Source organism: Mauremys mutica, chromosome 6 (genome assembly GCF_020497125.1).
Source record: "Mauremys mutica isolate MM-2020 ecotype Southern chromosome 6, ASM2049712v1, whole genome shotgun sequence".
In the NCBI taxonomy this organism is placed as follows: Eukaryota; Metazoa; Chordata; order Testudines; family Geoemydidae; genus Mauremys; species Mauremys mutica.
Genome location: NC_059077.1, coordinates 125,314,576 through 125,338,179, shown reverse-complemented (window position 1 = coordinate 125,338,179; position 23,604 = coordinate 125,314,576). Strand labels below are relative to the sequence as shown.

The window sequence follows — 23,604 nt, the reverse complement described above, 5'->3', positions numbered from 1 at the left end:
CAACTTTCAACGGGACTTTAAACTCCCAACCCGCTTCGGTGCTTTTGAACATTTCCCCCTAAACAAAATGTATCATTTGGGGCCCAAAATGGGGAGAAATCAAAGTGGCAGATACCAACACAGACATCAGATACCAACCTCTTCTCAGCTGTGCTGATGTGGCCAAACCGTTCTCTTCTGGCCTAAGTCACCAATGAGTTAGTAGCATTTAACTTATTGCACCACGCGAGGCAGTGAAGGCAAAAAATATATTTAGTCGGGTTCATACAGCTAAACAACAGCTATGTTACAGCGACATTGTACATCTCCCAAGAGCATTATGGGATACCTTGCAATAATTCTTCTGCAAGAGAAGAATAAATAATGGCTTTCATTAAAAATATCTTCTCCTGTATTGGGCATGTCAAGCCAGTTAATAGTGTTAGTGGTCCAGATTCAGGAAAAGGAGGAGTCTAAAGATATTCCAAAGAACAGGCATCCCACCTGGAGATTCTGGTCTTCTATGTTTCCCCCCACAAGTTTTTTAGCCAAAGACCCTGCAGTTTCACCCCAAGTCTCACTGCAGCATTGTTAATGTCTGCAACGCCCGTGTCAATAGCAAGATGAGCAGAGAGTGAACAGGCATGTGGGCCCTGCTGGTTTCTGTGTGGAGGTGACTGGATCGCCCGTGTCCCCGTGGCTGAGGTTCTACTGTAATGTAGCCATTAATGATGCGAATCCGGGGAGGTGGGTCAGTGGTACTGCAAGGCAAACAGAGAAGAATCTTGGTCAGCAGTTAGTCACAAGGGTCCATGATCACCACAGACCAGGAGTCAAATTGTCACAGAAATGCCCACAGGAGGGTCCACGGGCAACTTGTGGAGTTGCCTGCAGATCTTCTGGGTTCCTGAATGAGGCCGAGTTTGGCCTCCCTGCCCCATGGATCCACAAGGAAAGGGAGCCCTTCACTCTCCCCATGCTGAACCTCTCTAGCCCCACTGACAGCTGTTACTCCTGTCCCTGAGCTGGGATCTACCTGATTAGACTCCTCTTCACTCACAGACGGGACAGTCAATCCCGGGGGAGCAGAGAGGTATTAGCAACATTCCTGAGCCCCTGCAGCCAGCCTTTCGGCTGATCAGCAACCATAGCAGATAAGCAAATCTCGCCTTGCCACAGAGAAGGCTTTGCTGACCAGCGTTGACACACGTGGCACCAATTTATAGGGTTGATGCATCTGCTTTCAACAGCTGAGCCTGAACCCCGTCCAGGTTCTCCCCGGTTTGCACGTGCATGTTAGCATGAACCAAGCCTCTCTTCAGCCTCCATATAAATGATGCTCCATGTGAAAGGGCACCACTGGCAGGTGGGGAAAGCACATAGGCCAGACATGGGACAGTGGGAGTGAGGAAAATCCAGGCATCTATTAGAAATGCTTCTCAGTCTAGAGACCGAGAAGCAAAGGTCCACATGAAAAGCCTGTCCCAAAGAAGAGTGTGAGCTGTGGGCACTGCTCTCTGGATAACAGGCTGGAGCCAGATTTGGCCCTGAGGCTATAGGCGGACACAGCTCAAATCCCCTGGCCCAGCATTGTTAGGTGGAAACTAAAATAAATTCCAGCAAAATACCAGCAAGCACATCTGCCCAACAGTACAAGCGTATTCATTTCACTTGCACCAGCGAGCTCCAGCTGCTGTGCACTATTCCTGCTTTACGTTGGCCGAGTGCATTACGCAAAAATGCTTGGGGAATTTGAAGGCAATTAGTCTGCTTTTTGAAAACACTTACCACTCCATCTCCAAAAGCCCCCGCAGGCGGCTCCTGCAGTAACTGGACAGAAGCCAGCTGGCAGTGCAACAAAGCAGAGAGCAGATACGCAGAGGAGCACAGACCAGAGCAATTCAGGCCAAGCCCACTATAAGACTGTATGAAATCACTTGAGTTAGGCCGGTCACGTTTATGTGCTCACAGGCGTTAAGTTATGAATGGCCCAGACCCAAGCACAACAGATTTACCCACGGACAGAGATGGATCTATAGGAGTAAGGGCTGTGACTTCCGAGATGGACTGAGTATTTATGTCTGAAGGGCTCCTGTGAATGACTGAATTTCATCAGTGTCATGTGAAACAGCACCACTAGGTGGGGTAGTTAGCACAAGAGACGCATGCAGAGGGGTTTGCATGGGCTTGGTTGCTCTTTTCAGGAACTGTCCATCACCCAGAGATAGTGTAGGACATCTAGGGCGTAAAGTTAGTATTAATTTGCCACGCATTCAAACACAGTGCAGAGACCCCTGCAATGGAAAGAATCTAACCTGAAGCGCAGTGATGGGCAGTTTAGTGACAGTCTGGTGCATATATAGTATCCTCCTACAGTTCTCCCTAGCTGGAAGGCAGACAACCAAGAAGAAAAACATGGCTACATTAGCGCTTCAAAGCGCTGCCGCGGCAGTGCTCCCGCGGCAGCGCTTTGAAGCGCTAAGTGTAGTCAAAGCCCCAGCGCTGGGAGAAAGCTCTCCCAGCGCTGTCCGTACTCTACCTCCCTGTGGGGAATAACGGACAGCGCTGGGAGCCGTGCTCCCAGCGCTGGGGCTTTGACTACACTGGCGCTTTGTAGCGCCGCAATTTGCAGCGCTGCAGAGGGTGTTTTTTCACACCCTGCTGCAGCGCTGCAAATTTGCAAGTGTAGCCATACAGCTTGTTTTCCCCCAGGACAGAAGCTGTTTGGGAGGCTCATCCTCTAGCCATTTACTCCCTCTGCTGCTAGAGTCACTACTAAAAATCAGACTCTGTTTCTGGTTCAAGTGATGCATTTCATGGGTGGAAAGAAAACTGCAAAGGAGCAAAAAAAAAAAAAAAAGAGAGAGATCTGGTCTCTGCCCAGGGCTGCCCAGAGTGGGGGGCAAATGGGGCAATTTGCCCCGGGCTCCGCAAGGGCCCCCACAAGAGTTTTTTGGGGCCCCTGGAAAACTCTCATGGGGCCGGGGCCCCCGGAGCTTCTTCCGCTCCTGGTCTTTGGCTGCAGTTCAGTGGTGGGGGGGGGGTCTTCGGGGCACTTCAGTGGCGGGTCTTGGAGCAGAAGGACCCCCTGCCACCGAATTACTGCCGAAGCGGGGGCCCCCTGCCGCCAAAAACCCCAGGGCCCCCTGAATCCTCTGGGCGGCCCTGTCTCTGCCAGTCCCAAGGCCCTAAAGGCACATATACCTGGAGTCAGGAGGGGTTGCTGACAGAACTTTATCCCTGGAGATCTGACTAGAGCATTCCTGAAGTGGAAATTGGAGAAACAGCCCTTATCCCCGGTTATGCTCAACTGACACTTCCTCCCATCTTACCTCAGCTGATCCTGCAAACAGACAGGAGAAGGCTTCAGCACGAGTAGTCCCATTGACTACAGCAGGAATATCGCATGCATAAAGTTAAATGTGTGTGGATGTATGAAGGATCAGGGCCCAAACTGGTAAAGGCTCTGGGTTATCCTTTAGGACTGTCTGCCGAAGGTCAAGCTAATACCAGCTATAGCACTAAAAACCACCACCAACTATAACTAACATCTACTTTATTACCTGCAGTAAACAAAAATGATAGCAACCTATGCAACCACATTTAATAAACAGCAGAATGATCATCTCTGTATTGAAACGCAGACAAGAACAGCCATTGCAGCTTCCCCCCAACCTGTCCCGTAATATATCACTCAGAGAGATGGAAAAGCAATGATATACTGATGTAATGTACCAAAGCGGTGCAGGTGCTCCGAAGTGCTCTCTACCTTGAGGCTGATGAAAAATAACAATTCAGGGAGTCCCACTGAATTGAATTGAGAAACTTGTTCAAAATTCGTAGGGGCCGATTCTCCATTGCCCTGCCCCTTCGACAATAATTTAAACTGCACACAGTGGGAGTGGAACGCTCCCCGTCCGAATGAGCACATTTCACAGGGGTAAATGTTGGCACAAGGTGATGGAGAATCGGAGCTGCATTTTATCAGATGAGAAGGAAATAAGTAAATCTACAGATGAACATTCAGCAGTGGGTCAGTGGCAGATGGAAGGTGCTTGAGGAACGACACAGTTCAAAAGGCGGCTACAGTTCTTGTGGTTCTAGCTGTCCTAGGAGAGTCAGCTCTCTTGGTCAGGAAAACCACCTTAGTTACCTCTTCCCACCCTCACCCCACCTTATTTTTGATACTAAGCCAATTATGCAGACAGAACCAAGTGCATTGTTAATGGTGTGTTAGGGCACTAGAGACATGAACAGGTGCCTTTTTATTATTATTTAAATCTAAATGCATAAATAAGAATTGCAGGAGATAAGAGGCCGAATTCTGCTCTTTGGATTTGCCCCAGAGGAAGTGAACAAAGTTTAAAAACCACAGGGTTTGTGGTATGTTAATGAGCCGCGATAAACAGCCAATCAATGTAGCGGAGTGCCCTCCCTCCCCCACCAGTTGGTACCTTTCTTCAATGCGAACCCAGAGGTCATTAAACTGGCGCAGCCTTTGCTTCTTCTGTTGCTTCTTCTTCTTCTTCTTGTATTTCCTGTCCACCTTCTCCAGCAGGTCGACACTCTCGGGCAGCAGCAGGTGGGGCAGAAGCTCCTCTTCCTCTTTTTGAGGATGCGGAGGGCGGTGCAGCTCCTGGGCGATCAGATAGGGGGTGTACGCCGGGGAGGATGATGAGAAGGTTAACCAGGTTTTTTGATTCTTCCCACTGGGAGAGGGAAGAAAACCAGAATGTTTGGAACGCCCTTGAGTGGGGGTCTTGGTCCAGCCCCATGGCAACCGAGATGCCATGCAGCCTCCTGATCCCCTACGTCAACAAGTATTTCCCTTGGAAGTTCTGCTGGTTTAAATCTTATCATCTACCCATCCTCTGTTTCCCCCCCAAGTCACACCTCGGGTCAAGCAGAGTCTCTTCAGTTCAGAGGGCCCAAGGAAAGAGTGTCTCTGACTCGGAGCAATGCACAGGCTGAGCTCAGGAGGAAAAGATCATTCAAGGATAACATAATGCACTTGGCTGACGACATTGCCAAAACGCCGCTGCTGAGAGGCGCTGAGTGCCTGCTGAAGTCAGACTGGCAGATAGTCAACGTTTCTCAGAATCAGGCCAAAAAATAATAGATTCTAAGGCCAGAAGGGACCATGATGCTCATCTGGTCTGACCTCCTCCATAGCACAGCCCAGAGAATGTCACCCTGTTATTCCTGCATCCAGCCCAGCTTGAGGTGGAATGATCTGTTAGAAAGGCAGCCAGTCTGGGGGCAGGTCAGCACTTCAAAAACTGCAGCGGCACAGCTGCACTGCTGTAGTGCTTATGGGAAAACGCTCCTATGCCGATGGGAGAGTTTCTACCCTTGGCGTAGTTAATCCACCTCCTCGAGAGGAGGGAGCGCTGTCTCCCATCGAGCGCTGTCTATGTGTTGGGTTAGGTTGGTATAACTGCATTGGTCAGAGATTTTTCACACCCCGAGCTACGTGGTTATACCGATATAGGTCCGTAGTGTAGACCTGGCCTAGGTTTCAAGTCTCCAAAGGATGGACAATTTACCACATCCCTTGGGGTAAGCTGAATTACCCTCACCGTTACAAATCTGCATCTTGTAAACGAGTGATCTAGCGACGAAAGGCTCTATATGTCATTAGCAATCCCTGGAACCATGCAGGCCCTCAGGGATGGGACAAACAGAAGCAGAGAATGCATTTGAGATGGTCCATAACTGGCCTTTTAATGAAGAGTTTGATACAGCTTCTGATAGAATCTTAGTTACAGGGTTAATTCACACTCATGGCCATGCTGCCGTTTCCACTAGGGAATCTAAACACCAGTTCTGAAGTACTCACTGGCAGCTAGGAAAGATGGTCCAGTGGTTAAGGCACAGGCTTGGGAGCTGGAAGACCAGCATGCAGTTCCCTGCTCTCCCACAGACTTCCCCAGTGACCTTGGCAAGTCACTTAGGGCTAGTCTACACTTACGAGCCGGGTCGACGCGGTGAGTTCGACTTCTCGGAGTTCGAACTATCGCGTCTAATCTGGACGCGATAGTTCGAACTCCGGAAGCGATAGTTCGAACTCCGGTACTCCACCACTGCAAACGGCAGTGGCGGAGTCGACCTTGGAGCCGCGGACTTCGATTCCGCGGCGTCTGGACGGGTGAGTAGTTCGAACTAGGGTACTTCGAATTCAGCTACGCTATTCACGTAGCTGAATTTGCGTACCCTAGTTCGACCCCGCTTCTTAGTGTGGACCAGACCTTAGTCTCTCGTTGCTCTGCTCCCCATCTGTCAAAAGACATAACTGCCCTGCCCTACCTCGCAGGTGTGTGCTGATGAGAAATACGTGGAAGCCTGTGAGATGTTCAGGCACTACAGTAAGGGGCCCCTATGGGATGGAGAGTTTTAATGGGAGATGTGTGTCCGGTCAGCCTGTCACTTGGTGGCAGCAGATCCCATTGATTCAGGGGGGATCTAGGCCAGCCCTAGAGGCTGGAGACATCACTTTGAAGGCCCCTAGGAGAGCAAAGCTGAAGCATGCTGCAGAGAGGAGACACTTGCAGGTAGGCCATGTGCTGGGGCAAGGAAGGTTCTTTCCCCCACAAGGCTGGCTCTGGGGAGCACAGGGACCACTCTCTCCTCCAAAAAGCAGTTATGGGCCTGTTCTTCCTCTGAACCTGGCTGCCATGGGCGGTGGGTATAATAGGCCAGGGCAGGCTAAGCCTCCTGTGGTGTACTGCAGCCACTGGTTGTACGGTTTGCACAGGAAGTTTTTGCTTATTATTATGCCCCATGCAGGTTCCGGGGCAGCTGAGGAGGCAGTATGTGCTACCCAGCTTCTCGGGTTCATCAGTAACCTTCCTGGACTCAGGTTCTTCAAGAAGAGACAAGTTTTTCCCACAGAGCAGCTTGGGGTCTCAAGAGGGGAGGTGCGGCGTCACTGGGGTGGCTTCGGACGGCCCAGGGGTCCTCTGGGCGGGGCAGGGGTCCTCCAGCCATGAGGGGCTCAGGTGGTGGTGGGGGTGACCTCGGGCAGAACAGGTGGGGCTGGGGGGGTAGCCTCCCCAAAGGGGGGCTCCACCTGCCACCCATGATGGCGGCGGAGTAGGAGCTGGTGCAACCAGGGAAGCAATCTGTCTCATCTTCAAGCACACACTACCTGCTTGGTGCCAGCTCTGCACCATGCCTGATGCACGGAAGTAGCTTTAAAGCTACAACCCAATCCTTGGTGTCTGTAAGAAAGGGTATTTTCCCTCAAGTGGAGCCCAAGCAAGTTCCTCTTAAGCACCTGGACGATCTATCTTTTTAACAGCATTCCATTCAAAGCTGGAGCACAGCCTGAATACCGGAGTGATCTGGAGGTTAACGTATAGCATGAGAAGCGGCAGCAGACAGGCTGGAGACTGTCTTTGGCTGAAATTATTCAAGATAGTTTAAGTCCACAGCAGACTGCGAAAAGTTACAAAACTGGGTGACTGGGCAAGGAAATGGCAGATGAAATTCAATATTTATAAACACACAGTAATGCACATTGGAAAACACAATCCCAAGTATACATATAAAATGATGGAGTTTACACTAGTTGTTACCATTCAAGAAAGAGATCTTGGAGTCATTGTGGCTAGTTCTCTGAAAACACCCGCTCAATGTGCAGTAGCAGTCAAAAAAGTGAACAGAACATTGGGAACCATTAGGAAAGCGATAGATAATAGTACAGATAATATAATGCCACTATATAAATCCATGGTATGCCCACACCTTGAACACTGCATGCAGTTTTGGTTGCCTCATCTCAAAAAAGCTATATTGGAATTGGAAAAGGTAGAAAGAATAGCAACGAAAATGATTAGGAGTCTAGAACAGGAGGTGAGATTAAAAAGACTGGCACTGTTCCTCTTGGAAAAGAGAAAACTGAAGAATGATATGATAGAGATTAATAAAACCATGACTGGTGTGGAGAAAGCGAATAAGGAAGTGTTATTTACCCGTTCACATAACACATGAATCAGAGGTCACCCAATGAAATTAACAGGCAGCAGGTTTAAAGCAAACATAAGAAGGTACTTTGTCACACAACGCACAGTCAACCTGTGGAACTCATTGCCAGGGGATGCTGTGAAGGCCAAAACTGTAACTAGATAAGTTCATGGAGGATCAGTCCATCAATGGCTATTATCCAGGACAGTCAGGAATGCAACCCCATGCTTTGAGTGTTCCTAAAGCTCTGACTGCTAGAAACTGCGACTAGGGGAAAAGGGATGGGTCACTTAATTGCCCTATTCTATTCACTCCCTCTGAAACCTCTGCCATTGGCAACTGTCAAAAGACAGGATACTGGGCTAGAAGGACCATTGGTCTGACCCAGGATGGTCGTTCTTTTGTTCTTAAATATAAAAGGAAGAGAGGGAGCAAAAAAATGTTGCTTTCGTCAGCTGGCCATTCCCTGGGAGTACAATGAGCGTTTCCCTTCTCTTGCTGCAACGGCAGAGTCAGGCTCCCAGAGAGGAGATGGGCTGATTTCAGTGAGAGTTTGGAGTTTCCAGACTGGTCTGGTCACTGAACCTGAACTCTGTGATGGAATTTAAAGCAAGTTTCAATCAAATAGATCAAAGGCGAGAGGCTGTGGAATGGAATGCGAGTCCCTGTTGGAAGGGGGAACGAAATTAGGAGTGAATTTGCAATCATTTCCCGAAGAAAATGGAGAACTGAACACTGAGCCAGGATGACTGCGAGGACAGAGGCAGTGCCAAGAAATGAGAACATTTGGGACCGTGAAGGAGAAGGCACTCTGAAGAAAGCTCTCGGCTAGAGACACTTAATACAGGGCTGGGTTTGGAATGTAGACAGATTCTGAGCTATTCTTCCCTGTTCAAGCACTACAGTGCCCTGGTTCCCTCCACTCCAGTCTCGCCTGCCCTTTTCTCAGCTTCTTACAGCATCACCGCTGAGTCCTGGGCGTGCTACAAACTTGCTGAGCTCCTTCACATTTAATTCCCTCTTAAAGACTCACTGCTACTGTGCTGCCTACAGCAACCTGAGTGGACCTATTTCTTGTTGTCCTTCCCCCAACCTCTGTCATCCCATCTGTCCTGAAACTGTGAGCAGGGACCGTCCCTTTGTGAGGGTTTAGAAAGCACCTAGCGTTTCATGGGCACTGCCACAAACACATCACAGTGAGATTTAGGAATCCAATCCTTTGATGAGGCTAGGACGTGCCTATTCAAATAGCACAGGACACCTGTTTTATTCACTGTTCACAGATCAGCCTCATATTTTTAGAGTGACCCGGTTATTACAGGTGCAGATCTCAGGCCTTTAAATGGCAGCAGATCCCAGACCCAGAGTGACCCAGGGATAGTCAGAGGCCTGGAGACATGCCACATCCCCCTCCCCTGGGGCCAGGTCGCCCCGGCAGAACTCTCCTTGAGCACAGCAGCTGCAGAGGGGAGCGGGAGTCACACTCATCACGGCTATGATTGTATGATGAATATTTTATGAAATACATATTCAGCCTAAAATCAGGAATAACATTTAAAAGCTCAAAATAGAGACACCGGGAGCTTAATTAAACTCAGGGCACTATATATAACTGTCCTCGGTGCTCTCTGCTGTGGGGCTGGAGCAGTGTCTCTCTCCTCCTCGCCTCCCCCTCCATGCTCCAGCTCCTGCCCTCTCCAAGGAACAGAAGCCCTTGCTGCAGCTGGCTCTGCCGGTTCCTCCCAGAGCTGTGAGCTCAGTTCACTCGGTCTCCTGTCTGGTTCTCCGTTCACAGAAAAGCACGTGCACGCACACAGAGAGTGAGCATGCAAGTCACGGCTCTGGCCCCTGTATGTTCCCTTTGCACAGCGACAGTGGCTCAAAGGGGACTTCAGGTTGTCCTAAGAGGGAAGCTGAGGATGCTGCCACTACACAGTATCACACCTCTGGAGGGCAGGCTGTTTATGTGCAGCTCTATTTATCCTCCCCCTCACCTGACAGCCCTTCACTCTGTTCTGTTCCCTGTGCTGCAGATTGGCTTCCTTTCTGTTTCACTCTGAAGCGTTTGCTTCAGCCACTTGCTGTTCTTCCCCTCGTCTCTTATGTTCATCTTCCCATTTTACAATAACGTTTCAAGTGACTTCAGGGCCAATGAACAGTGCCAGACTGAGACGCCAAGATACTTCCCCATAAGTCTCCCCTAACCTGGAGGGATAGGAACTAAAGCTAAAGGGACATTTCACTTCCCATATTCATGCAGGTCTCTTACGGTGAGACAGCCTCCTAGGATAGCGGGCATGGGAATGTGCTTACATGTCCACTGGGGCTGGGCTGAGATCGTATGTCATAGATTGCCATCATCTGGGAATGACTTCTGACCATTTACCCACCTACAGGCGTGTTAGTTTGACCTCAATTGTATGCAAGGATTGGGAACAAATTTTGAAAGAGAAAGTAGTTAAGGACATAGAGGTTAATGGTACTTGCAATAAAATACAACATGGTTTTACAAAAGGTAGATTGTGCCAGACCAACCTGATCTCCTTCTTTGAGAAGATACCTGATTTTTTTAGGCAAAGGAAATGCAGTAGATCTAATCTACCTGGACTTTAGTAAGGCATTTGATACAGGTCCACATGGGAAATTATTAAATTGGAGAAGATGGGGATTAATAGAGAACTGAAAGGTGGATAAGGAACTGGTTGACGGGGAGACTACAACAGGTCAAGATGAAAGGTGAACTGTCAGGCTGGAAGGAGATTATTGGGGGAGTTCCTCAGGGATCGGTCTTGGGACCAATCTTATTTAACATTTTCATTAATGCCCTTGGCACAAAAAGTGGGAGTGTGCTTATAAAACCTGCAGATGACACAAAGTTGGGAAGTATTGCCAATACGGAGGAGGACCAGAATACAGACACTCCCCAACTTACGCAAGTGTTCCATTAAGGAACACCTTGTGTAACTCGAATTTTGCGTAAGTTGGAAACGTATACCTGACCATTGCACAAAAAACCAACCCCCCCCCCCCAAAAAAAAACCAACCAAAAAACCCCTCCTATTTCTAGCTTACGGAACTTTTTCCGTAAGTGCGGATTTGTGTAAATCAGGTTTGTGTAACTCAGGGTGGGGGAGCATCTGTATCATACAAGAAGATATGGATGACCCTGTAAACTGGAGCAATAGAAATGGGATGAAATTTAATAGTGCACAGTGCAAGATCATGCATTTAGGGACTAACAACAAGAATTTTTGCTATAAGCTGGGGATGTATCAGCTGGTAGTGACAGAGCAGAGGAAAGACCTGACTGTATTGGTTGATCACAGGATGACTGAGCAGCCAATATGATGTGGCCATGAAAAAGGCTAATGCAATCTTAGGATGCATCAGCCAAGGTATTTCCAGTAGAGACAGGGAAGTGTTAGTACCAGTATACAAGGCACTGGTGAGACCTGATCTGGAATAGTGTGTGAAGTTCTGGTCTTCCATGTTTAAAGAGAGATGAATTCCAACTGGAACGGGTGCAGTGAAAAGCTGCTAGGATGATCCGAGGAATGAAAAACCTACCTTATGACAGGATACTCAAAGAGCTTGGCTTGTTTAGCCTAACCAATAGACGGCTGAATGAGTGCTCTCTATAAATACATCAGAGGGAGAAATACCAGGGAGGAAGAGAAGTTATTTAAGTTAAGCACCAATGTGGACACAAGAACAAATGGAAATAAAGTGGCCATCAACAAGTTTAGCCTTGAAATTAGATGAAGGTTTCTAACTATCAAAGGAGTGAAGTTCGGGAACAGCCTCCCAAAGGGGAGCAGAGGGGGCAAAAAAACCCAACCAACCAACCAACCAAAACAACCCATCCCACTAGCTTCAAGCCTGAGCTTGATAAGTTTATGAAGGGGACAGTATGATGGGACTGCCTCCAATGGCATGTAGCTGATCTGCAACTGCTCGTAGCAAATCTCTCCAATGGCCGGAGATGGGACACTAGATGGGGAGGGCTCTGAGTAACTACAGAGAATTCTTTCCCAGGTGTCTGCCTGGTGGGACTTGCCCACTTGCTCAGAGTCTAAGGTCTATTTGGGGTCGGGAAGGAATTTTCCCCCAGCTCAGATTGGCAGAGACCCTGGGGGGGTTTCACCTTCCTTTGCAGCATATGGCACAGGTCATTTGCAGGTTTTAACTAGTGTAAATAGTTGATTCTCTGCAACTTGAAGTTTTAAAATCATGATTGGAGGATTTCAGTAACTAAGCCTGAGGTCTATTACAGGACCCGTGGCCTGCAATGTGCTGGAGGTTAGACTGATGGTCACTTCTGACCTTAAAGTATGAGTCTAAGCAGGTTCAAGCCAGTGACCGAGAGGTGAAAGCCTCTGTATCCCATTACCAGGCCTCTGAGCCTCAAAATCATCCCAAGAGGGATTTTAGCTTCCTTTGTTTTTCATTCCGTTCTAAACTCATTTCTCATCTTAACCCTGCTTTGAAATAGTCCTAGATGACTTTCCAAACATTTTAACAGAGCCATTTATCTTCATTTTTTTCTCTGAATACAGGATTAATCTCTGACTCCCTGATCACTTTCCTCATTCAGCAGGTTTCAGCCACAGCCCCACCAAGGGCTTCATTCTCGGCTCTCACACTGCACATCATAAAATGATTTCAGGGGGAGGTTTTTGAAGGCACAAATGGCAGTTAATTAGGCACTGAACTTTCCCTGACTGTCAGTGGGAGTTTGACACCCACCCTTGCCTCCTTCGATGTATAAAATACTATGGGCAAAACCCTGGCCCCATTCCAGGCAAGGGGAGTTTTGCCATTGATTTCAGTGGGGTCAAGATTTTACTCTGTGACTTTTCTTTAGCCTTTGTTTTTATTCCCATCTCGAGGCCACGTGAAGTGGGATTTAGGACGGCATGAGCTCTCTTTTCCTGGAGCGTAAGAAGTTGCCACGGCAGTTGTAAAGAATGATTGGCCGAAAGGCTCTCCTCAAACAGAAACCTCATTACAGAACAAGGAGTAATGGCCTCAAGTTGCAGAGGGGGAGGTTTAGGTTGGATATTAGGAAAAACTTTTTCACTAGGAGGGTGGTGAAGAACTGGAATGGGTTACCTAGGGAGGTAGTGGAATCTCCTTCCTTAGAGGTTTTTAAGGTCAGGCTTGACAAAGCCCTGGCTGGGATGATTTAGTTGGGTTTGGTCTTGCTTTGAGCAGGGGGTTGGACTAGATGACCTCCTGAGGTCCCTTCCAACCCTGAGATTCTATGATTCTATGATTCCTCAGGCTTTTCATCCTTCTAGGAAACGTTTTTAAACCAGGCACTTTGTCTTTGAAAAAAGAAGCGATTCAAGTATTAGATGCTGATTGGCTATTCTGGATGAGCACAGAGGGCTCACCTACACAGGGTGTTCAGATACTACAGTGATGAGTGCAGTACAAGAACCTCTAGAGAACAGAATACTGCTCACAAGAGGGCTATGGCAAGGCGTGTGGCTGAAACCCACGCCGAGGCTGGTTTAAGGGCAAGTGTCGAGCATGACAAAGCATGCTCAGCACCATGTGAGAAACCAAGGTTAAAATGTAGCCTGACCAGGAGCTTACATCCCTTGTAGTAATAGTCGACACCAGTGAAAGGATTCAAGGATGAAGGTGACGTGGTCAGGAGGAAAGGAAGTGACTTCATTAATATAATGTGTCTTACCGTAGTGCCTAGAAGTTCCTACATTGGACCACAAGAAAAAGATGGTCCCAGCCCCAGCGAGCCCCTTTAGTAGAGGTGTTTGGGAAGGAGATATGGTGACTGTGGTGCTCAGAGAAGGAACTATGACAATAATCAAGGAAGAGGTATGTGGGGAAAGGAGATATAAAGGGAAATATTACAGTAGTCAAGGTGAAAGATGACCAAAATGCGAACAAAGGTTTTAGCAGTGAGAATACAAGGGAATGGGCTTATTTTAGATACTAGGCCAGAACATGGGATTTAGCGAGCACATGTATGTGGAGCAGGGGAGAGAGCAATAGAAGATGGGACCAAGGTGGCAAGCCAAGCAGGGAGAATAATGAAATGATCGGCTGTGACAGAGAAAGGAGGCAGAGCAGGGAGATCAGAGATTTGGAATCTGAAATATTGGCAGGAAGTCCAGAAGGAGATGGCTGAGACAGAGGGAGATGCAAGGCTAGACTGAGGGGGAGATGGAGCAGTTCTCTGGTAGTTGAAACCGTGGCAGAACACCTGAGCGAGAGCACAGAGGGAGACCAAGGTGAGCTGAGGAGAAAACCTTGAAGGCTATCCACAGGTAGGAGTGAAGGCAGGATGAGGAAAGAGCGCTCAGCAAGGAGAACCAGAAGAGAAAAGTGTCCTTGTCTAAAAAGAAGGATAAAATGGAGGAAGAGAGAGTGATCAATGGTATTGGTGGCAGCAGACAGCTTGGGAACAAGAATACAGCTTAATACAAAGAGGGTCATGGAGGATGCTGGGGAGGCCAGCTCCAGAGTGGAGAGACTGGAAGTCAGATTGGAAAAGTAAGGAGAATGTTGCACAAGGAGTCAAGGCAGAGCAGACTCAGGGGGTTTAGAGAGAGTACAGGGGATGGGGTGACAGGTGAGACCAAGGGAAGACTTTTCAGGATAAGTGACATGACACTGTACTTGTGTACAAGGGGAAAGAGACAAAGGGGAGGGACTGGTTAAACACACAAGAGAGGGAAGGAATGGGAGAAGGGTCCCAGGAGCACAGGACGTGGGGGAAGATGTGCCAAGCTGGGGTTGGGCTGGGGAAAAGGGGCTATAAAACAGAAAAACCAGCAGCCCTTCCCTTTTTGTGCTGCACTACGACAAGCCAGCTTGCCAGCCCAAACAGGTCTAACTTGCCATTCATAACTACCTGCGAACTCAAGGCTTTAGAAGTGATGGGAAAAACATGTCTAAGTGATGGGAAAAAGCAACCTGGCGAGTGTCATGCAGACCACATTTCCAAATTAGCCCCCAGAAGATAAACAGAGCAAAGGAATTGTACTGGGAAATAGCAAAGAAGAGCCGTCTACGTGTAATGATGTCTGTCTAGTTCCACAGTATCTCTATGGTCGTCTACAGCTTATCTATCTCAATGGCTATTCAAATATGATAAAAACGTGAATATATTACTTGTTGATGGGTTGTCCAGCAGGAGTGTGTTCTACCTCATACCCTTCTCTTCCCAAAACATCAATCACCGTGTTGTTGCCCATGAAATGACCTGCAGTTAAGAAAAAAAATTAGAAACTTCGGAGCAAACCAAACAAGAAGAGCAGTAACCATCCTCACCCCTCCCAAAGAAAAACGCCTCTCGACAATCCACCATAGCCACACTTCTAGGAGCAGAAGATCTGTCGGAGCAACTGGTTTCCATTTCTCTTCTATGAGGTCTTGAAAAAGTACAAAATACACCAAATTATTGGAGAAGTGTCAATACCGGTGATCTGGCTGGTGCCAGAATGTTCTCACTGGGTCATTCTGAAGTTCCCTGCTGCTAATCACCACCAATATGCCACTGTGGTAAATAAATGATTCTGTCCTCCTTACATTTTTACTGTAGATTCAACTGGATAAAGTACCCTTCACTTCCTATCCCAAACTGTTCCCAAGTGTTCCTGCACATTGTCACACAGGCCGGGACGCTGGAACAATTTGTACAGTGCGGGTGCAGAGAGCCATTGAACCAAACTGTAACCCTGTATATGATGGAAATCACGTCAAGCTGGGGAGTGCTGCCGCACCCCCAGTTCCAGCACCTGTGTGAACAGGCACTGCCCTCTGACCTCATAACAGATGAGGTCATTCAGAGATATAAAGTTACACTGGTATGAATATGGAGCAACAGCATTTACTTCAGTGCACACAACCAAAGTGCTCTGCAAACGGAAAGGCCCTAAATATCATGTCATAAACCTTTTGTTGTGATTATTAAATTAAGAGTCATCCAACTGTGGTGAATTAAAAATAGCTCTGGACTTGGGTCAGACACTGAATTCTAGCCAGGCCAGGGCAATCTCTCACTTCCTTTAAAATAAGCAATTAGAGACAGATATTCACCTATAACTTCAGTAAAATCCACTAAACTTTGGAGAGGATTTAAGCTGGCTTTGGCATAATTCTGCCAGTGATTTATAAGTCCACTCCATTTTCAGCCAGATGTGTATGCTGCTTTGCCTATGGACTGACATCACAATGAATTAATTATGACAGTCTATTATAATAAATGCTGACCAGCATGGGAAAAGAAATTCCTCCCCGGGACTTTTCTTCCTGCATGCAGACTGATTGTGACTTCAGGTTTGTTTTCATACCTCATCAGAGAGAGATTCTGGGAAGGAGATCGAGACACAGGAAGTACAGCACAGACTTTTGAAGCTCTATCCTGTTCTGTCATTTGCCAGCCTGCTATTAAATAAAATTATAATTTGTAGCGAACTCCCTTCCTCCTGCAGAAGCACTTGGTGTTAAAATTTTCACAAGCAGTTAGAAAAAGTATGCCAATCAAAACCACCCTCCTAAATGCATAGGAATAAAACTAACCAAGAGAGTCCAATTAAAAATCATGTATGGAAAAAAGAGGTCTATGGTATATTCCCCAAAATGGGGATGGGGTACTGAGACAGATGTCCAGGAGCAGCAAATCCCACACCCCCAGGCTCACTATATCAGTTTACCTCCCAGCTGGGGAGAAATGGTGATATCTGTAAAGGATGGTGTGGTCAGAGCTCCGATACTCGACAGGCTGGAGCCTGAAGAGAAGTCACCAAAAGGACTTTAAGAACCAAACAGTGCCAGCTCAACTGGCATTTGCTGGCAAGCAGGCGAGGCGGGCCTAACGAGTGAACAAACACCAGGATGTGTTCTGACCAAGTTGCAAGCTGCCCTGCTAGATCGGGAGTGACTATAATCAAGCCTATGATCACTAAAGCATGAGTTGCTGTTGCAAGGTCAGACTGGGATACGTAAGGCCGCAGCCTGCACAAAGTGCTCATCTGGAATAAAACAAGACACCGCATTTGTGATGTGCTCTGTCGGACACACGACTTTCCATGGAAACGGACTAATCAAAAGCCATACCAAGGTTCTTCAGTTTTATTTCATTATCAGCCATCTTTGTTTTTAAAACAATAGCACTTACCTTAGGTATTAAAAATCTCAGGTTCTCAGCCATTTCAATCATAAGCTGCATTTCCTGTGTCCTAATCTATATCATAGAATCATAGAATCTCAGGGTTGGAAGGGACCTCAGGAGGTCATCTAGTCCAACCCCCTGCTCAAAGCAGGACCAAACCCAACTAAATCATCCCAGCCAGGGCTTTGTCAAGCCTGACCTTAAAATCCTCTAAGGAAGGAGATTCCACTACCTCCCTAGGTAACCCATTCCAGTTCTTCACCACCCTACTAGTGAAAAAGTTTTTCCTAATATCCAACCTAAACCTTCCCCTCTGCAACTTGAGACCATTACTCCTTGTTCTGTCATCTTCTACCACTGAGAACAGTCTAGATCCATCCTCTTTGGAACCCCCTTTCAGGTAGTTGAAAGCAGCTATCAAATCCCCCCTCATTCTTCTCTTCTGCAGACTAAACAATCCCAGTTCCCTCAGCCTCTCCTCATAAGTCATGTGCTCCAGCCCCCTAATCATTTTTGTTGCCCTCCGCTGGACTCTCTCCAATTTATCCACATCCTTCTTGTAGTGTGGGGCCCAAAACTGGACACAGTACTCCAAATGAGGCCTCACCAGTGCTGAGTAGAGGGGAATGATCACATCCCTTGATCTGCTGGAAATGCCCCTACTTATACAACCCAAAATGCCATTCGCCTTCTTGGCAACAAATGCACACTGTTGACTCATATTCAGCTTTTCGTCCACCGTAACCCCTAGGTCCTTTTCTGCAGAACTGCTGCCCAGCCATTCGGTCCCTAGTCTGTAGCAGTGCAAGGGATTCTTCCGTCCTAAGTGCAGGACTCTGCTCTTGTCCTTGTTGAACCTCATCATATTTCTTTTGGCCCAATCCTCTAATTTGTCTAGGTCCCGCTGTATCCTAGCCCTACCCTCCAGCGTATCAACCACTCCTCCCAGTTTAGTGTCATCTGCAAACTTGCTAAGGGTGCAGTCCACACCATCCTCCAGATCGTTAATGAAGATATTGAATAAAACCGGCCCCAGCACTGACCCTTGGGGCACCCCACTTGATACCGGCTGCCAACTAGACATGGAACCATTGATCACTACCTGTTGAGCCCGACCATCTAGCCAGTTTTCTATCCACCTTACCGTCCATTCATCCAGCCCATATTTCTTTAACTTGCTGGCAAGAATACTGTGGGAGACTGTATCAAAAGCTTTGCTAAAGTCCAGAAATAGCACATCCGCTGCTTTCCCCTCATCCACAGAGCCGGTTATCTCGTCATAGAAGGCAATTAGGTTAGTCAGGCATGACTTGCCCTTGGTGAATCCATGCTGACTGTTCCTGATCACTTTCCCCATTGTCAAAATGGCAACTCCCTATCTGAGTTTTAATTATTCTTTTTCCTAACAGCAATTTAGGTTCATTGGCGCGGCAGTAAAGAAAAGGGAACCCTGATGCATATACTATGGGACCCCTTTCCCAGCCAGGCAGCTGTGGAAAGAGGTGGACACAAGAGTGAAAATAGCCGTTGGCTTCAACAACCAATCCTCATCTGAAAATTATATTGTAGGTTATGGTCCAACCATGCTAGGTTTCACTCTACCACAAAGACTTTGGTTCTTGAGGGCCGCAATGATTACCAAGTGCGTGATTTGACAAAAATGGAGGAATAGGCTTATGCCCAAAATAGAGCAGTGGTATTCGGACCTGTCTGAGTTTGCAGCTAAAGAAAGATTAGCTTATCCATGTAGAGAGCAAGTATAGGAATTCAAAGAAATCTGATATACGATAGGTTTCATGATACATTTGATTTAAGAATGCTGCGATAGCTCAAATAACGCCAGACTTCCATTCAATTTCACCTCTCTGCTTTTTTCCCTCCCTCTTCCCACCCTCCACCCCAGCCTTCTCCTCCTCTCTTTTTCCTATTTGTGTATGTTTACATTATTGTTACCCCCACCCTAACATGTTATGTCTGTGTAATATTGTCTGATTTTGTACTTCCTGGTCCTGAACCTTTGACAAGTTGTAAAGTTGCACAATTGCATACTTTTACTGGATATCCGATGAAATGTGCAGCGTTAGGTAATAGACAAGCTGTAAGTCATTTTCCTTTTTGTAACTTTATTGTTTATGAAAATTACAAAAAATAATAATAGTGATTTAGGCTGCCATTCAGGAAAGCAGTCACTGTTTAAGTACCACTGAAGCCAAGCACATGCTTGAGTGATTTCCTGGATCGGGTCCTTATTCTTCTTTGTAATTTGATGGCGTGATAAGAACATTTTTTTTTATTACACTGAAGTTTTCTTTTAAGAAAATGACTTAGGACCTGATCCAAAGTGCACTGAAGTCAATGTGCGTCTTTGCACTGACATCACTGAGCAAATGGACAAGGCTCTGCTGTCAGAGAGAAATCGTGTGCTAATAATCTCGGCAAAAAGAGAAATGGAACAAAAAAAATGTATACGTGAAAACACAACTGTGCTCACAAACATGCCCAGACATGTGATGAGGCCGTCAAAAACTCTTTTCACAACAGCGACAACCACCAGAAATCAACACCACTACCACCCAGCTGTTCATGTATCATGCATATGAGATATTGTTATATTGTTTGTTTATGCAACATCCAAAAGCGTGCCAGACGCTCTTCACTCTGCAGAGAAAGAGAAGGCCTGTGCCCCGAGGAGCTTACACACTCATTCTAGATGTGATGTTACATGCAAAAGTAGCAAACAACAGAGTGGATGAAGGGGGAGAGGAGAGAGGGCCGCAACCACAGGATCTCATAGATATTCGGAATAGTGAGCCTCTCCCCTATTTAGAGCTAGGTGAAGTTGTCATTAGTAACTACTTTGTTTCTGTTCTGGGAACACATATAGTCCAAGCCCCCTCTAGAGTAAGAGCCCTGGTTATATAGACCAGATCCATCTATTCACAGAAAGCAACCAGAGAGGGGATTCACCCTCCCAAGGTTTAAGATCAAACACTCGTGCTGTATGAGAGAATGAGTCCACAGAAGCATGACAGGGAGTAGGCCTCTTTCACCTGTTTTCTATTTTGGCCTAACACACTTGAATGCCCCCAAAAGAAAAGCCCCAGGCCCTTGTCCCATCAGAAAGCCTCCTCCTTTCTTTCTGTACACAGCTCTCCATTATCCTCATACCACTAGGTGAAGTGATGCATTTGAGAGGTCAATTTACTCTGGCAGGGGGTGGGGTGCCATGAATCTCTATTCTTCTGTGTTCAGACTCAAAAGGGAACTGAGGAGCTGTTGTGTGCACCAGCTCAGCCATACTCTCTACTGGAGAGTAAATAAACCCAAGCCTTTAATCTGTACTGAAAGGAAGTGGAGTGCAGGGATTGTGATGGGCAATATGCTCAAATAACAAAGCTGTCTGACCAACATGCGCTTACAAACCAGTCAAAGTATTGGCCTCTGAATTTCAAACCTTCCTAACATCCCCCTCAAATGTTCTGCATTATGTGATTCTATTGGGCAAGGGGTTTTGGTTGGGTCAGTTTCTTTATTTTTTGCAGTATTCTAAGTGACACAATTCTTCACAACATGCTCAATGTCTCTGGTCTGCAGCCTTTCCTGCCTTGAACACACACAAAGGTGTTCTATTCTTTACAATTAAGTCAAGAATATCCATTTCATCGGGGACTGCCAAACCCAAATTAAACCATTGTGAATTTGGATATTTGTAATATTCTAGCCAAGCAAATGAGGAAATGCCAGATAGTAGCGGTTTCACTGGTGTTCCAGAATTTGTCTCTTAATTATTATATGTCGCAAGAATGCATTTTGTAAATGATGCCACTGTCAGACTTTCAGCAAAACATTCTATCTGATGCTGACAGATCAAGAATTTGATCAGCTCTTTCTTTTAAAGTCCATGTAAAAAAGAAACTAAAACTTGAAATCCATGTAATTTTGTGTGTATTTCTTTAGCAGAAATATCTCAGAACTTTTCCCTCAAACTCCCGCATAACCCATAACTTACAAGTTGTACCACAATAACAAACCAGCGGATATTTATAGGTGAACAAAAATGTTTATCAGGAAATGCATTTTAGATCGATGCCCTCTGAGTAGTGGTAAGAACAGCTATAGCATGTGATTATGGTGATGCAACCACAGAGTGATGCTACTGGTCCTAATGGCTGGGATATCCTAAATCAGGATGTTTATTCCTCTGACCTTAATAGGAACACTCAGATGGCTTTTGTGGGCAGTGATTTATGGATTGCTAAAACAAGCCATTCTAAATATCTTAGACAAACAGGCTTCTAATTTTTTAGAATCATCTAGGAAAGGAGAGAGAATCTGTAACCACTTTTCCTAAAATGCTCCTGAAATGTAAAACATTTTAAAATAATAGGAAGTACATCCAGAACAGTTGCCATGACAGCTGCAGATATGCCCAGGATGAAACCTGGTTAACTGGATTAAGTTTACTTGTATGATCAAGCCTGACTCTCCTTTATCTACTTTCCACCTCACAGGCTATGTCCTGTGAGCATGAAGGATAGCTCTTGGCTCCATTTTCAGACAGCTGAGAGACAGGAAGAACAGCAACTCACCCTCTGCTTGCTTCCCTTTAGAGCTTCACTCACCCACCAAATCAATCATCAAGGCACCGATAGGTGAAGAGTCCTTTCCTCCCAACAGCTGGTGAAGGTGCGAGGAAGGGCCCTGAACTGCCAGTAACCCAAAGGAACACAAACACAAGGAGAAATTCCAGGCAGACCAGGTCCATGGGGGAGATGTAGGAAGGCATCACACGGGTTAGTCCTGCAGATTGATCACCCAGCTCACAGAGCACAGGGTTTGGCACTTGTACCAGAGAGTTTGAATTTTTTAAATCCAGGAGGCAGACCCCGCTGAATGACTTGGACAGTGCAAAATACCTCATTGTATTCTCTTGAGATCACTACATGAGGTGGAACCTGAACTTCTGGGCTGATCTCTACCACAGGGCTTATGTTTTCCCAAATGACTTCCCTGCAGAGTGGGGTGCAGTAGTACAGTAAAAAAAATAGAACCTAAGCATGGCCTCCTGGCCAAGTGGAAGGGAGTAATCTCAAGATGCAGTTTCTAGGACCCAATGCGGACAAGATATACACCAAAGCAAGGCCGAGGAGCTCTTCTCCAGGAGAGGATGGTGATTATAGAGAAGCATGTTTTCTTGTACAGGGACTTCCAAAAGCAGAGGTTCCTCTGTCAATACCAATCTCTGCTTTTCCCTAAAAGGAGCTGAACTGGATGAAGCATAACAACTTGGAGCAGGGGAAAGGGTTGTAGGAGTGTGTCCCCTGATAGCTTCATCTACCATTAAACGATCTTGCAAAAAGTTTGGCCACAAAACAGCTGACCCTCTTGGAGGCAAGAGTGACCTGCGTGGGATCACTTTCCTATTCTATATTGACAAAGCCTGACAAGGCATAACAAAGGCAGCCTATAGCAGAAACAATCCCTGATGTAATAAGTTTCATATGCCTTTTACCGAGCTTAACTTGAGTAGTGTCCAGCGCACACTTGGAAAAGACTTCCCATTTGTCTTGGCATCATCAGCCATTCTACCCAGACTGTCCTGAACTACAGAGATGGAATCTTGCTACCCACTTGGCAGAGATGAAGAATCAGCCTCACAAAACGAATAGAATGAAAGAAATGTTGCCACGTGACTGCGACCAGTGCTGCAATGGAAGAGGGGTTTAAGTGAAGGATCCAATGGAGGGAGGACTAGCTCTGGTCCAGGTTGCCTCCATATTGGCCTGAAGTGTCACCCTGTTAGTGCAAGGAATCCCAGTGCACAGGCTTGCATGGGGCCACAGACTCATCTGTTTCCACCCATGGGAGCTCATCAGGGTATGTTTGTGTAAGAGTTAGGATGTAGTGCGCAAAGTAATTTAACCCCCAAATTACTAAAATTATAGCCTGGAGAAACAAAGATCAGGAAAACTGAATTATTGTTCCCTGTGATACAAATTCAAGGATGTGTGAACCCACAGTCTATCAACACAGGCTCTTTTTGTGCCTAACGGATGCCATAACTCAGCACTAAGTTATTAACCCTGCATAATTTAGTCTACAAAGAAAAGGAGCAAAAACTGGCAATAAAGGAGTTCGTGCCATTACAGCTTCGTTGTCTGCTGCACCTTTCCTGAGGCACACCTCCAACAGAAGTTACAGCTCCTATAAGCGTGAGAGCCACTTCCTGTATTCTGCTCTCTAGGTGAGCTAACCTCAAAATTAATTATTCCCAAACTCACTAGGTGGATCCTGTGCAATTAACCTACCTCCTAGCTTCTCCAAACGATGTACTGATGGCAAAGGGAAGTTTGGTAAAAGGCATAGGATTCATCTTCTTTTAAACTAAAACTGTGGGTTTTTTTAAATAGAAAGGACGACCTGGCTAAGTCCAATGAAATTCAGAAATAAAGGAACCGCTCAAGGAGTATTCATGCCTTTTAATCCATCAACTTGCTTTGAACAGTGGTTTAAGG

General features: G+C 46.6%; 1 protein-coding gene across 3 annotated transcripts in view; it reads right to left on the bottom strand.

Annotated features, from left to right (window-relative positions):
• Positions 1-261: 261 nt before the first annotated feature.
• The window catches only part of TRABD2A (TraB domain containing 2A), a 101,345-nt gene continuing 78,002 nt past the window's right edge, over positions 262-23,604 (bottom strand). For 2 of the 3 annotated variants that reach the window (XM_045020396.1, XM_045020397.1), the window contains 3 exons: positions 15,088-15,178; positions 4,434-4,688; positions 262-740 (listed from right to left, as the gene is read on the bottom strand). In XM_045020396.1, coding sequence (XP_044876331.1) covers positions 557-740; positions 4,434-4,688; positions 15,088-15,178 — 530 coding nt within the window. In that variant the 3' untranslated portion in view covers positions 262-556. The remainder of the gene's footprint in view (positions 741-4,433; positions 4,689-15,087; positions 15,179-23,604) is intronic. The other variant, XM_045020398.1, reaches the window with a different exon arrangement.